This window comes from Adiantum capillus-veneris, chromosome 18 (assembly GCF_014529385.1).
Source record: "Adiantum capillus-veneris isolate H3 chromosome 18, ASM1452938v2, whole genome shotgun sequence".
NCBI lineage: Eukaryota > Viridiplantae > Streptophyta > Polypodiopsida > Polypodiales > Pteridaceae > Adiantum > Adiantum capillus-veneris.
In genome coordinates, this window is record NC_140948.1 from 156,262,900 (window position 1) to 156,279,102 (window position 16,203).

Genomic DNA, 16,203 nt, shown 5'->3' on the forward strand with positions numbered 1-16,203 from the left:
CTTAAGAATTATTTGTTTTTTTTTTAAAATTTTGAACGTACATAACGCCATCGTACATCATAATTTTTTTTAGTTCGTTTAGTACCGCACATCGTCGTACGTGTACAAAACGTACAAGACCGGGCGGGCAACCCGGCTTCACCCCCAATAGAGCGGGCAACCCGGCTTCACCCCCATTAGAGAGAGAGAGCGGGCAACCCCGGCTTCACCCCCAATAGAGAGAGAGAGAGAGAGAGAGAGAGAGAGAGAGAGAGAGAGAGAGAGAGAGAGAGAGAGAGTTATGTCCCGCTCACAAGAGAGGGGATCTAGCCTTGATGTCGTCGGGATGGGCGTCCAGTGTCCGGGCGGACGTAGTGTGAACACGGCCAATGTGGCCGGCCATTATCATAAAAGGGAGGCCGAGGCCTCATTTGCAGTTATCGACCCTCACTGGCAGAGTGCCAGTGGTTAGCCCGCGAGGCTAGGAGTGCGCGAGGTCACCTCGAGGAGGTGAGGCCGGGTGGTATGGGACGCTGGGTCTTACAAGTGCACGCCTACGTCCTCGGACACTGGCCCTAGCACGGAGGAGCTGCCGGATGGTGGCTATGGCCGGGTGGTTCGTCCGACGCGTGTCTGTAGGCGGTCTGTGTAGCCGGGAGATCCACTCTCGGCGTTCGTTTCATGGTATCAGAGCCGGCTTGGTTGCACGAAGGACTGTGTGCACACCTACGGGCTTGTTAGAGTTGGATAATTGCCATTTCATGCATTTTTGATGAATTAGCTGTTCACTCGATTATTTTCTCCTCATAAGCTTGTGTGCAGGTGATATGTTGCTGATTTTTACTGATTTTCGGACGAAAATCAGATTTTCGTTTACAATTGCTAGTCTTTTATTGAAAAATCAGCCATTTTATTGGTCGAACTGCTGAATTTTTCTGCTTTTACATGAATATCAGGGAATTAATTGCTTTAATTATCTTGATGCAGTGAATTTCAGCGGGGCCATGCTCTCTCTCTTGGAGTAGAGAGAGAGAAAGAGAAAGAAAGGGCGCATTGATTCTCCTTGTAGTCTCCAGTGTGGAGCGCAGAGAGGAGGCTGCCCTTGATATGCAGCAAAAGAGGAGAGAGAGCTGAGCTCTTGTGCTGCAGAAGAGGGGAGAGGGGTTGTGCAGGTGGACAAAGAGGGAGAGCGCACGCAACATCTAGCGTGGAGTTTTTTTTATCAGCGCTGGCTCCTAGCTGGCGACCTCTTCGTGTGCTGGCCAAGGGTGAGCACACGCTCGGTCTCCAATTTTCCTTTCCATGCGTCATGTCTGGGAGCGTAGTTAGCGTTCGATTTTTTCATCATGCTACATTTCATTTGATTTTTTTTGAGTTAACTGCCTTAATTTAAGTGCCCAATTTTAAATGGCCTAGACACTTTAGTTTTTTTAAAAAGGGTTTGAAACCTGTCATTTATTAAAAAAACTCACTTACAGAGACTTGCAAAAACTTGCAGAGAACTTCATTTTTAGCTCTCTTGCTCCTCTCTAAAGCCTGCTCTCTCTCACCTGCTCGCGCTACCGCGCTCCCGCCATCACCTGCTCGCCTTCAGACGCTCACGTCGACGCGTAGAGCTCCTCAAACTTCAACTTTTCGCAATCGAAAAGTGCAGAAAAGGCCCGTTTTTGCATGAAACTTCCAGTTTTTCACGCACTTCGCCATGGATTCCTCCAGCTCAGATGTGCAGCGTGACGACGCGCCAGGTAATGTTCAAATTCCATTTACGCATGCTCTCTACACATGGATTACAAGTACTTTCCAGAGTTTCAAAGAGGTGCTCACCTTCTGCAAGGTGGATTCTACGCACGCTATGCACATGTACCTATTGGGATCGCATGAGGATTACGGTTGGGCCTTAATCAAGGACAAAGCCCCGACTGACGTCGAGGATGCAGTGGCAAAGGCCAGGACGTTCCATTTGATAAATGGAGCGAACTATGAGAAGAAAAGAACTGCAGGCCATCACTCCGGTGAGGGCGCTTCGAGGAAGCGACCCCGATTCCAGCCTAAGTCCAAATCACCGCCGAGATCTTTGTTAGGAGAAGAAGAAAGCCAAAAATGCTTCATTTGCTGATGTAGTAAAGAAGGGGGCTTGCTTCGGATGTGGCCAGACGGGTCACCAAATTAAGGATTGTCCCAAGAAGAAGACAAAGAAACGGCAAGGCCGTCCTTCGGTTCAGATTCACGAGATCTCAGGTGACTTTGATGTCATTCAAGTTGAAATCCATCATTTAGCGCACAGTTCATGCACTAACTGTACTTTTAGCACCAAAGTGTTTGGTAAGCACGATCTACTCCGTTTTCCCGGGAAGATCAATGGTCACGACGTGACCATACTCCTTGATAATGGAAGCTCACACAATTTTGTGGATGCAAAATTGGTGCAGAAACTGAGCCTGCGGACGCGGGACAGTGACCATGAGTATCGTGCGAAGATGGCTTGTGGCGAGGATACAGATGTATGGAATCGGATGGTTCCATATTTGTCGCTCGAGCTGGCTGATTACAAAGAGAACTTGGATTTCCACATCATGCGCTTGGACAGAGGAGATGTTATTTTAGGAATTCCATGGTTTTATGATAAACAAGACTCATTGTATATAAACTATGTACATCACTCTCTTGTTTTTGTTAAGCAGGACATGCCTCATGTATCTGTGTCGCTCTGTAATCAGAAGTCTGTAAATAATGGTTTTGCAATACCAGTTGTTACTGCTTTGGAAATATATAAAGAAATAAAGTCTTCTGATGTTGACTTTTATCAATGTGTACCATCTGCTTGGTTTGATTCATTAGTGCTTGGTACTTCTATCACTGAATTTTGTAAAGATGTTTCATGTTCTTCTGTTGACCTTGGGGATTCCGACGAATCCAACCTTATCCGAGAAATCATGATTGATTTCAAAGATGTTTTTCCTGATGATCTACCTCCTGGCTTGCGGCCTTCGAGAGGAGTAGATCATGGCATTGAGTTAGTCGTTGGTAGTCAATCCTTCTCAAAGCAACCCTATCGGTTTAGTAAAACCGAGGAGGACGAGATTCAACGACAGCTGAAAGATTATCTCAACCGAGGTTTTGTTCGGCCAAGTAAATCCTTGTGGGGAGCGCCAGTGTTATTTTCTCGAAAGAAGGATAACACTATGCGCTTCTGTGTGGATTACAAAGGGTTGAATAAGCTCACTGTTAAGAACAAGTATCCGCTCCCACGTATGGATGATCTGACAGATCGGCTCCATGAAGCACCGTATTTTACGAAAATAGACCTTCGATGAGGCTATCATCAAATACGGATCAAACTAGAAGATATTCCTAAGACAGGCTTCCATACGTGTTATGGTCACTACGAGTTTTTGTGCCTTTTGGTTGGCTACGTTTCAGCAGATGATGAATGATCTGTTGAGACCATTTTTAGGCAACTTCATTGTTGTATTTCTCGATGATATCTTGATCTACAGCCGAAGTTTGCCTGAGCACCTAGCGCATATACGCACTGTTCTCGAAGAACTGAGGACTGAGAAGCTTTATGCTAAGGCTTCTAAGTGTGAATTCTTTAGGAAAGAGCTTCTGTACTTGGGTCATATCATTACTCGCGATGGAATTTGCGTTGACCCTGAAAAGTTGGATAAAGTGCGAAATTGGCCCATTTTGAAGAATGTACGCCAAGTAAAGTCCTTTTTAGGCTTTACTGGACTCTTTCGCAAGTTTATCAAGGATTACTCTAAAGTTGCTGCTCCGCTTACGAAACTTTTAAAAGGAGGGTGAAAGGGCCAAAGGCTTCAGGTCCTCATCGTAAAGGTAATCCCCCTGTTGTCTGGAATGAGCGTCTCGACGAGAGCTTTCGGACACTAAAGCACTTGGTGACTACTGCGCCAATATTGCACATTGTGGATCCTAGCAAACCGTTTGTGGTTGAAACGGATGTTAGTGATTATGCTATTAGTGCGGCATTATACCAAGATGGACGTCCTTTTGCGTCTGAAAGTAAGAAGCTTTCTGACGCTGAGGTGTGTTATCCAACGTATGAAAAGGAGCTTTACGCCGTAGTCCACGCCTTGAGGAAATGGCGGCGCTGCTTATATGGCTCTATATTTGTTGCATGGACAGATCATCACTCCTTACGCTATATCTGTGATCAGGGTGATCTCAGGGGCCGGAAGGCTAGATGGGTTGAGCTTATGCAAGAGTTTGAGTTCGAGATCCGTTATAGAAAAGGATCCATCAATCGAGTTGCCGATGCGCTCAACAGGATTTCTGAGGTCAATGCCTTGTCTATGGCTGAAATCTCGATGGATTTCTATCTCTCTCTCTAATGGCTATGTTGTTTTGATGGCCATTTTGGCAAGATATGGAACGAGGTCGAAGCGGGGTATGACTTGCATACAAGCTTGGATGATTCGGAGACCCAAGTGAGTCGTGCCAACAGCCAAAGAGACGAGACAGCGACAATATTCCATTAAAGGTGGACTATTGTTCAGAAATGGTCAACTCTGCGTGTTGGAAATCAATGAGATTCGACAAAGGATTTTGTGCGAATACGATGTTCCTAGCGTTGGGCACCCAGGCATCTAGAGAACTTTGGCTTTGGTCAAGCGATATTTCTATTGGCCAAGGATGCGCTCTTACATAGAGAGCTATGTGAAGAGATGCGCTCAATGTCAGGTCAATAAGGCAGAGCGCCTTAGAAAAGCTGGCCTGCTACATCCATTGGAAATCCTAGATGCCAAGTGGCAGTATTTCCATGGACTTCATCGTTGGTTTGCCAAATACTAGTCGGGGCAATGACGCTATTTGGGTTGTGGTCGATAGACTCACAAAAAGGGCGAAGTTTATACAAAGTCGACAGTAAAAAGCCATGAGTTGGCGGTTTTATTTGCCAATTAGCTTTATAAGCTATATGGTCTGCCAGAGGATATCGTCAGTGATCGAGATACTCAGTTCACTGGGCGATTTTGGCGAGATGTGTTTGTTCATCTTCAGACGAAGTTGAGTATGCCGTCTTCTGACCATCCTTAGTCCGCGGACGGACAAACTGAGACGATGAATCAAACATTAGAGGACATGTTGAGAGCCTATGTCTCACATGCAGTCTGATTGGGAAAGGTATCTTCCACAATTAGAGTTTGCCTATAATAGTAGCAAGCATTCCGCTAGTGGATTTAGCCCGTTCATGCTGATGTATGGATTTGAGCCTAAATCCCCAATTGCTATTGGCTTAGAGAAAGTCAAGAAACGCCAAGCTCGTGATTTCCTGTATGACATGCAAGAAATGCTCGAATTGGCTAAGGATAGTATAAGAACGGCTCGTGAGCGAGTCACTACTTATGCTAATCAAAAGAGATCTCCAAGGACTCTTGATGTGGGACAATGGGTCTATCTGAAGATACCCAAGGATTCCAAGATTATGCGAACAGGAAAGCATTATAAGCTTTCAGCTAGATATTGTGGTCCATTCCTGATCACAAAGAAAATTGGCCAAGTTGCCTACAAACTGGCTCTTCCTTCGGATGTTGGTGTACATCCAGTGTTTCATGTAAACCGCCTTAAAGTGAAATTGGGCGAAGCCGACGTTGTTGTGCCTATCAAGGAAAATGTATGGCAAGATATGCAAACTGAGTATATTCCTTGAGAACCAGAAGCAGTTTTAGATCATCATACCCGTCATTCATGTCAAAAGGCTTATGATGAGTACTTAATTAAATGGAAGGGTCAATGTGAAAGGTTTGCTACTTGGCAACCTGTTAGAGCTTTGAAAGCTCAATATCCCCACTTCATTGATGAGGACATCAATGGTTCTTAAGGGGGGAAGTATATGTTATGTCCCGCTCACACGAGAGGGGATCTAGCCCAGATGCTGTCGGGATGGGCGTCCAGTGCCGGGCAGACGTAGTGTGAACACGGCCAGTGTGGCCGGCCATTATTATAAAAGGGAGGCCGAGGCCTCATTTGCAGTTATCGACCCCCACTGGCAGAGTGCCAGTGGTTAGCCCGCGAGGCTAGGAGTGCGCGAGGTCACCTCGAGGAGGTGAGGCCGCGTGGTATGGGACGTCGGGTCTTACAGGTGCATGCCTATTTCCTCGGACGCTGGCCCCAGCACGGGGGAGCTTCCGGATGGTGGCTATGGTCGGGTGGTTCGTCCGACGCGTGTCTGTAGGTGTCTGTGTAGCCGGGAGATCCACTCTCCACGTTCGTTTGAGAGAGAAAGAAAGAAAGAAAGATTTTTTAACGTCCATAGGATTTTTGAAATCGGCCTATGAGACAAATCAAAGTACATGGGGTGGGTGTCCTCTGGATATCCTGTGAAGGATGAAAAGGTACAAAGCAAAAATAGCTATTCTGTGTAAGGACTGAGGGAAGAGGGAGGTGGTACAAGGGTGGGGTTCTAAAAAACAGGGGAGAGATGCAATCCTATATGCTGGGGTATATACAATCATGAAAGAAATGCTATCATATCTCTAGCTCCATCCTGTCCTGTAATCAGGGTGTAAGACATGATGAATGGGTGAGTGAGGTGTGAACAATCCCCGTAGGATGGCGGCTGGATCTGCAAAAGCTCGGATGCGTCTCTCCTCTAGAGATCTGTAGTAGCGCTCCTGGATCTCCTAGATCTCTCTCTGGTGAAGTCGAGGTGCCCTACGCCCATGGGGACGTGGACGTCTGCGAGCTCGGACCTCCTTAGCCTGCTGTAGAGTCACTCCTCTCTGAGTAGTCTGGGATGGTGGTACTACTGTGTCCCTCTCGAAGAAATCTGTAAGCTGTGTCTGGCGCTCGTCTCTCACCACTGATGATGTCTGAAGGAGAGAGTCCCTGTGCTGTTGTGCCTCTATGAGGAAGCGGCTGAAAAGTCGCTGGTCTATGGACTGAAGAATTTGGTGTAAGGTGGGCTGATCTGCAAACAAAGTCGGATATCTGCCTCTGATCCCCTCATATGCTCTACATCTGCAGACAAAATGCTCCTCACTCTCAATGTCTGCTGTGCAAAGTTTGCATATCCTCTCTGCCCTGGGGACATGTGCAGCTCTCCCTGCCTCAATCTCTAGCTGGTGTGATGATACTTTGAGCTGTCCAATGGCAACCCGTGCTCTATGTGGCATGTGGACATCCATGTATCTCGGTCTCTGGATGAAACCATCTGCTAGGATGGTCAGGAAGTGGTCTCTGTAGTATTGCCTCTTTCGTAGGAAGAGGCTCTCTAGGTGTGATCCATGTCTCTCGGATGTATAGCTGCCAAAGATCCTGTCTGAGAACTCGATTCCTCTCATGGTGTGAGAGGCGTATGTATGGGGAGTCAAGATCATACTGAAAAGGGTGCAAGTCTATGATGTCCAAGCCATGGGATGTGAACCACTCTGTGACCTGTGAGTACCATGCTCTGGTGTCCCCCTCCTGATGTAGCTGTATCGATACCTTGAAAGCTCTGCGTGTGAGTCTGTCTGGTGGAAGCTCTCGCATGCGCTGGATGAAGCAAACTGTCTGGAAGAGGGCGTCTACTAGCATCGGGGGTGCTGCTAGCTCTGCTGTGATGATGTCGTGTGGTACTGATGGTTTGCTATGGAGCAAATGAGAGATCATAATGATCTGTGGGCGCTCTATCTGTGTCCAGAGAGATGCTGAGAGTCCTGGTGCCCATACTGCGACAGCATTCATCATGGCAGGTGTAACTAAAGTGTCAAAAAGCCACCCTTTGGTGCGGGGCTCCTGGAAGTGGGCCTGGTGGCATCTGCGCTCTAAGGTGGCCAATGCTGCGTATCCTCGTGTAAGCCGGTCTCTGGCTGCCTGGGTCATGGAAAATCTATCCGTGGTGCCAGTGAAAGTCACCCCCAAATATACATATGAATCAACTACCTCAACCTGTCCACCTGCTACCATGAGCACTGCTCTACTCCGGACTGTCCTGGAGGTGTGGAAGATCATGACCTTGGTCTTGCCAAGGTTCACTGTGAGCCCTCGATGTGTGTAGAAATCATCCAAGGCGTGTAGGTGGCTCTGTAGCCCCTCCTGTGTCTCAGAAACTAGAATAATATCATCTGCATAGAGCATAATATGGACTGGTGTACCTGCCAAGTCGTAGCCCGCCCCGCCTGCTCGTAGGATGTAATCTGCTATCTCGTCGATGTAGAGGCCAAATAGGGTCGGGGAGAGGGGGCATCCTTGCTTCACACCAATGGTGCTAGCAATGGGGTCCGATACTCCACGTGGGCACCGCACTCTACCTATGACCTGTGCATACAAAGAATGAATGGCCCATATCATCTCAGATGGTATCTGGAGCTCTTGGAGACGCTGAAAGAGTCTCTCTCTAGGGATGGTGTCAAAAGCCTTGCGGAAATCCACAAAGCAGCAGTAGAGTCGTCTCTTCCGTGCTTTCGCTCCGTCGATCAGGCAGCGAAGCACGAAGATGTGATCGATGTTCAAGAAAGTGCGTCGAAACCCTGCCTGTCCTGGTGCACGTAGCCCTGATGCCTCTGCGTATGTGCTGAGCTCTGCCTCAAGAACTGCCCCATATAGTTTGGCCAATGTGTGGCCAATCATGATAGTCCTGTAGTTCCCTGGGTCCAAGGTGTCGCCAGATTTGTGGATCGGCACAATGGTGTGCATGGTCCACTCCTCTGGTAGTCCCTCAACCAAAGCGCGGTTGAAGAGACGTGCTATCAAGGGGGAGAGGGTGTCTGCTGCATAGATGAGGTGCTTGCTCTGTAGTCCAGTGTGGTCTGCTGAGCGGCCGTGCCGGAGGCGTCGAATAGCCCTCTTCACCATACTAGATGTGAAGAAAGTCGAGGTGGTAGGTCGAGGGTCGGGTGGCTCCGGGATCAGTGGCTACCGAGGTATCTGGTATAGGCTCTCGGCGTAATCATGCCAGATCTGAGGATCCTCCAGGGGGGTGGTAGGAGGTGGCTCTCTGAGAATTCTCCATGCGGTGGCGTAGTCTGTACTCATGAGAAGGTGGTATAGCTCAAGCTCCTGTGCCTCTCGCTCTCAGTGATCTCCTCCAAGGCTCGTCGAGCCCGTAGCTGCCTGTATAGATTCCTACACTCCTCGTCGTACCACCGGTTCTGGGGCATCGTCCCAAAGGGTGGAGGTCTACCAGTGTGGCTAGTATGTGGAAAGCAGCTGAGGGCTGAGGTGTGTGAAACTGCGGAAATCTGGCTAGTGAGTGTAGAGAGTGGTGTATCTGGGTCGAGAGTGTAGATCCCCTCGTAGACATGCGATGAGTAAACTCTGGCTAGCTCATGTGTGAAATGTATGGCGGTTGTGGTGTGAGTGTGGGTGGTGTGTGTGAGATGGGTGAGCCAGTGAAAGAGAGGGCAAGATATGCATGGTCAGCCCCAATAGGTAGTGGTGGGATGGTGAAGGATGTGAGCAGGTGTATTGCCACCGCTGGGGACTGATGGTGGTATGCAAGTCAGGCCTCCAGATGATGGCCATTGCGCCATCCCGTTGTAGATAACGAGACGGTGCTGTGATCCCAAGCGAAGTAGATGTCGCCCGTACGGTGTCGGTGTGGTGGTGTCTCTGGAAAACCTCTCTGCCTCTGTGTTCTCCATGGTGGAGAGTAGCTCTGGGTCGTCAAAGTCGTAGATGTCACATTGTCTACTCTGTGTCCTGGCGTTGAAGTCTCCCGTGAGGAAAACTTCTCCAAGCCTGGAGTATTCCATGATCTCCTCCCTGAGACATGCATATGGTGAAAGTGTATCATCCTCCTCCTCTCCTCCCTGCGTATGAGCCTCATCTGTCTCTCCTCCGCCTGTTTGTGCAAATCTAGAACCACTGGGTGCGAAGTAGCAAATGGCAATGTAGAGAATGTGTTCATCAGAGAGCTCAATCCGCACCCACATGTAGCGTGCTCCTGGGTCACGGGCTACTATCCGTATCCTGCTATGGAGTGAGCGACGGTAGAGGACTGCTACTCCGCCAGATCCTCTAGTGGTGTTGTGCCGTGTGCACTTCCTGTGTGTAGACTCCCACTAATAATCCTGTACTCGGGGTAGACCTCTCTCTGAGCTCTCATGTGCCTCTGTGAGTAGAATGACGTCTCTGTCATGCATCACCTCCTCCAATCTCCCTGGGTGTGTCCCTGGGTGTGCCCCTTTGTATTGAAGGTTGAAAAAGGTGACGAGAGAAAACTTGACGGGCAGGGGCAGACCTGACGAGCAGGGCAGTGGGAATAGCTGACGGGCAGGGGCAGTGGGAATAGACTCCAGTGCGCAGGCAGGCCCAAAACGAAAGTTAAAAAAAAGAAAAGGATGCGCGCAAGTAATTAGGCGCGCAAAACAGGCTGCGCGTAGGTAGCTGGGCGCGCGCAGGCAGTGCAGCAGGTCATGGCGAGGGTGCAGCAGGGCATGGCGTGCAGTCGGCAGTCAGCAGGGCATATGGAGAGAGAGAGAGAGAGAGAGAGAGAGAGAGAGAGAGAGAGAGAGAGAGAGAGAGAGAGAGAGAGATGAAATAAAATGTTATATTAACGTCTTCAAAAGGCCAAAATGGCCTATGAGACCAAACTCTTCTGAAATTGTGAATCTGATACCATGTCTGGGTACAAAAAGAGTAGAACAAAAATACTACTACTACTATAATCCATCCTCATCTGCACTCTGGATGTCGAGAGAGTATGGCTCAAATCCTCTGATGTAGTCTCTATCGATGCTGTGTAGCCCCTCTCCTCAATCGTGGCCGTCTGGATCTCCGTAGCTCCAGTGCTCGGTCGATGAGAGTGCCGGTAGTGCTCGAATCCTCTGATGTAGTCTCCGTCGATGCTGTGTAGCCCCTCTCCTCAATCGTGGCCGTCTGGATCTCTGTAGCTCCAGTGCTCGGTCGATGAGAGTGCCGGTAGTGGTCGAATGAGTGTGGGCCGAGCTCTACAGTGATGGCTGCTCTCTGGCTTCCTATATCTAGTGAAAAGAAATCTGTAATCCGTCTCTGGGACTCTCTCTCTCTAGCTCTCCCCAGTAAAGTGTCTCTATATCTGTGTAACTCAAGTAGATATAGCCCAAGACATCTCTGATCCTCATAACTCATGACCCTAGAGAAAGGTTTGAAACCCTCTCTGAATAAGCAGTGGATAGTCCCGAATCTTTTAGTACACTGTGCAATGACATATGTAATGTAGCTCTGTCTCTGGCTCCAGCTGGCATATCTTGTTGTTTGCTGGTATCCCTCTGAATCTACCAGTCTCAATCTCCATCTAATGTGAGGATGTGCGTATCTGACCAACGGCACACCACAAACCATGATTCATATGTGTATCCATGTAGCCAGGTCGAATCACAAACCCATCTCCTGTGAGGTGGAGAAGATGCTCTCTATAGAAAGCCATCTTCGTGCCCAACTCCTGTGGCGGCTCTATGTATGTCCTCCTGGTATCCAGCTGGATAAGGTCTTGATGAATGAGTCTAGTAATCTCCACCCGTGTAAGAGACATCGAGGGTGTCTGAAGAGAGTACTGGAAAGGGGCAGCCTGTCCATGGTGAAGCCATGCATCTGAAACCATGATGTCATCTGTGCATACCAACATGAAGTTTCCCCCTGAAGAGCTAACTATCTGGAAGACTCAAGAGCCAGTCTAGCATATCTGTCTCTAGTGTAAAAAAGAGGGCGGGACGGCAAGTGGGGACGGAAAAGTGGGGACGGGAAGCCTGAAAAAGGGCATCCCCTGTTACTATGGGGCATGGCTTTGTAGGATCTGGAAAGGGGTTGTGTCTAGGAACTGTATATAACGATGTCGCATACTGGCCCCACCCATCAGGAGAAGTAATCACTGGGGGAGGGGAGTGCTCATGAAAGAATCACCATTCCTCTCCTGAGTCTCTACTCAAGAATAACTGATACAAGTCTTGCTCCTTCTGGGCCAAATAAGCTCGTTTTTTCCGTCGCACAAGGCGCCGGGAAGCAATCCGAGACTGTCTGTAAGTGATGACTCTTAAAAGAAGATCTCTCTGGAGCTGGGCTCTCATCTCTCTACACTCACCATACCAACTATTCTGGGACATGCTCCCAGAATGTTGCCTCCGACCCGGCTGAGTGTGTGGGTATGCCTCTGATGCTGCACCATGCAGTATCTCAGTCAGTAAAGTGGTGCACTCCTCCACTGAGAGGCCAGGACTAGCTGTGCATAGACGGCTATAGATCTCCTCTGTATAAGCCGAGTCAATCTCTGGTGTAAATGTATAACGGGTATGTGACCCGTCTTTGATGTCTGGGCTGTACTATACTGAAATGAAACGGACAATGTCAAAAGAGCATGATCCACTGCTACACCCAATTGGCCACTGGTCTGGCTCCCACTATGAAATCCTGAATACAAGTAATAAAGTTGGGTTGCGCCATAACATAGTCCACTGTACTGGCCCCGTGTCTGTGTTGGGTTGCGCCATAACATAGTCCACTGTACTGGCCCCGTGTCTGTGTGGAAAGCATGTGAAACCGGCTGCTCCAGGAAATCGCTGTAAGCCATTAAGTATGGCTAGCCCAGGTGTGGTCGTCGTCATCTCTGTGAGGTATCTCCCATACTCCGTCTGCTCTCTGTCATGTGAGCATCTGTCAAGCCCCAAGTCACCCACATCCAGCTCTCTAAGCATCTCATCTGAAGTGTCGTAGAAGACTGTTTGAGAGTTGCCCGTTGGGGCATTGAAGTCCCCTAGGAGGATGATATCACCATCCCTATATATCATCATCTAGTATAGAGAAAGGCGACTGTCCTCTTGGTGTAGCATATACTGACGTACTGGGGGGGAAGTAATAAATGGCAATGTATAGAAATCGGCCTCTGTCAGCTCTCAGCCTCACCCACATGTATCTAGCATGTTCATCTCTCCGTACAATTTGTAGTACTGGCTGTAACTCCTCTCTAAATAGCATTGCTACTCCTCCTGAACCTCTACTCCCATGCTCAGATCTTGCGACGGTCCTGTGGGGGCTCTCCCATCTGTATCTCACCCCATGTGGCATAAGCTGTTCAAGGGCCTGATGAGTCTTTGAGAAGAAAACAATGTCCCTCTCTCTGAAACTGTCCTCAAAGGCACCAACGTCCAACCTCATAGATCCATTACAATTCCAAGTAGCCATCTTCAATGTGGTCCCATAGGTCTCACACCGTCATGTGGAGTGCCGCTCTAAAATCACCACCCGACCATCTCTGTAAAAGGCCGAGAGAGAGAAGAAGAGAGACTATATATTAAAGAGAGAGAAAAACGTACCTTTGAAAATTGAAGGGTGCTGCATTGTACATGGGCTGAAACTCCCTCGGCATACACCCTCCCTTTCTGCCGAAAGGCAGTGTGCGGAAAGGCAGTGCCAACAAAAGAGTCTTTAGGTACTTTTATGTTAAATTTTAAGTGCGAAGCATATATGGGCAAGAAAGGCAGTCTTCACCGCCTCCAGCACTGCCTGTACATGTGGGTAAGCGGCTAACCTTTACGCTCTAGGGTAACCACTTGTGGGCGAGAGAGCCATTCTCTCTTGGCCGCCCTTGAAGCCCACACCTACGTACTTGTTTAGACTGTCGAGCTTGTTGTTGACTCAAAACAACTATTTTTGGGTGTCTTTTGCAGCTGTGCTGAACTTTAACCATTCCAATGGTTTATTATGTCTTCCCTGTTAGTGAACATTTGAAGCATAGGATGCTTGTGGGATGTAAAGAGATTGTTTTTATGGCAGTGAAATTTGTAATGTTGAGCTGGTATGTCTACCCGCCCATGCAGGATATGGTCCAGGAGACAATCAGACATCTTCCATATTATGAAGCGTTTGTTGAGAGGCATGGTGGCCCCGGAAGGTACACAGCAAAGCAAGAAAATGAAGACCTGGAAGAAATCGCAGGCACACTTCCTTCAGATGTGGGTCGTGCTGCAAAGTCCTTCGTTCAACGAAGTTTAACTACAATGAAGGTAACTCCAGCATTACATGTGTCAACCTTGTATTGTTTTTATACGAAACACTGCTGTGCTTCATCTCTACTGACGTTGCTCTTCTTCCAGAGCAATCCTGGGCTCAACCTGCAGCAGAAGCAGTGGATGCTTGCAAGCATGGTAGATGAATTTTCACAGTATATAGTGAATGATTAAGCCAACCTAGTATTTTCCGGCTTTTCTGATTCTTTGACAAGCTCACTAAATTGAAGGTGATGGACCAGAGAGTTGCTGGTCACATCAGCTTTTTGGAGTAGAAACTGAAGCCCATTCACAGGGTCACATTTCAGCTTTCTTTTTAACAGCCTTAAATGACAGATAGTTCTCAATTGGGCTCAATGACGGTTACCGCTGATTGATGGTCTTACCTTATCGAGCTCCATACTTAGACTTTCAATTATAGCTCTCCTTAGTGAGCCCACTCAGTATTTGTAGATTTGAAGGTAATGCCTTCTGCTGATTCAAGGAAATCTTGGTGGAGACCTTGATTTATTTTTAGCTTTTCTTTGGTTGCTATCCATCACCTTGGGTTGACGACCTACCTACCTTAATGAAGCTCGCTTGAAACCTTGCTCCCATGTGGCTTTCTCGGGATAGTTACTGGTTGCAAGATGCTTGAGAAAGGCTGCTCCAAAGGAGCTTAACTTGGCTTCTTAAGGCCGATGAAACACACACACACACACACAGAGAGAGAGAGAGAGAGAGAGAGAGAGAGAGAGAGAGAGAGAGAGAGAGATGCCCCCCTAGGCTCTATGTCCATGTCTTGCTAAGGTGGTCAAGCGAGGGTGAGTTATCAGTTATTTAAATTGATACCTAAGCCTCATTCTTGGTCACACACAAAAATGAGCATTAAACGAATAACTATGCCTACTCTTTGTAACTATATTGATTTTAGCATAGCTGTGAACTTTATGGCGTAATTGGGTGGTTGAATGAATACCTAAGCCTTGTGTGACCATGCAACATGCTTAGTTATTCATTTGATGCTCTGTTTGAGCATGGTTGACATAGTTATCTACAATTGATAACTAAGGCTCAATGTTCCCAAATGAGGGGACTGTAACTTACAGCTTTGCGAGTTGTAAAGTTCCAAGTGGCCATTCAGTCCATCTTTTAAGTTGCATACTTATGCTTCCTTAATGTGATAAGCTTGAGACTTGAGACCTTCAGCCTCCAAGCAATACATTGATTCCATCACATGCACTTAAAACCTTAAACACTAGTTTGGTACAAAAAAAGGACATCTCAATTATTAACAAAACGCTATGGGATTGAAATAATATCACACAAAATCCTTTAAGTTTACGATATGCTATTTTCCTTTTGAATACAACTAATATCGAACTTCAACCATGAAAAGTACAAAAGCAAAATATAGATGAGGTTTCTCTAAAACTTATCTTAGTCTCAGGAAAAAATAAACGAGTGGCATAGAATAACCCATGTGAGTTATGTATGTGGTTCACATTTTTGCAAGTTTCATGCAAAATGAAGTTCTTCTATAATTACAACTAAATATGTGAAGTTGTGGGGTCTGTTATGCACTTTTTGAACGTTATTGATGGCAAAGTATTTGTTTATGCTACATATGTACTTATTCTACCTAGAACATAAGGTAGTAGGATTTGGTGTTTATGTAAACTATCTGCAGTAAATTATGTCAACTGGAGCATGTTGAAATTCTCTTTTTAGCTCATAAGGGAGAAGTTTTAGAATTGAATTTAACTTTAAAATTTTTACTTATATTATATAAATATTTCATGTCAATGTAATTGGGAATTATATTATCACACATTCATGGGTTTTTATATTTTTGAAAGAAATTTTGCAACACTAATTTTTTAAAATGAGTTTCATTCACAAGTCATATCTGAGCTTTAAATCTTGAAAAATGTTTAGTTTGTTGTTTTTGAGCTATAGATCAAATTGGACTTTCAATTTTGAAATATAACCTAATCATGTTGGTGAGAGGTTTCAAAATACTAAATGTTTTTCTTTCTCAACATTTCAACATTTATATTCTTTTTTGTATGTAGCGCGTATTTGGGTTAAGAATGAAGGTATGGAGCTCAATGTCTAATTGTAAAAAACATGATTCTATCCATAAAACTTCATATTGACATGCCTGCAACCTCATGTGAGGGTCTCGAGTGAGATGGCATGGATGGTGTTTAGAGAATATTTACAAAAAACAAAGGAGATTTTATCAAATTTTAACTTAGTCTTGTAACACCCCTCCCTTCAAAGATAGCAACTGTCTTCAATTGCTCAATAGAGATTCAAT

The 16,203-nt window shown here is 46.8% G+C and overlaps 1 protein-coding gene across 8 annotated transcripts in view; it reads left to right on the forward strand.

The window, feature by feature from the left end:
• Positions 1–14,515, forward strand: part of LOC147436689 (uncharacterized) — a 154,732-nt gene extending 140,217 nt beyond the window's left edge. For 7 of the 8 annotated variants that reach the window (XM_086489503.1, XM_086489504.1, XM_086489505.1 and 4 more), the window contains 2 exons: positions 13,713–13,898; positions 13,989–14,515. In XM_086489503.1, the coding sequence (XP_086345629.1) occupies positions 13,713–13,898; positions 13,989–14,075 (273 nt within the window). In that variant the 3' untranslated portion in view covers positions 14,076–14,515. Of the gene's footprint in view, positions 1–966; positions 1,248–13,712; positions 13,899–13,988 lie in introns of those variants that run through there. The other variant, XR_015185203.1, reaches the window with a different exon arrangement.
• The last annotated feature ends 1,688 nt before the right edge of the window (positions 14,516–16,203 follow it).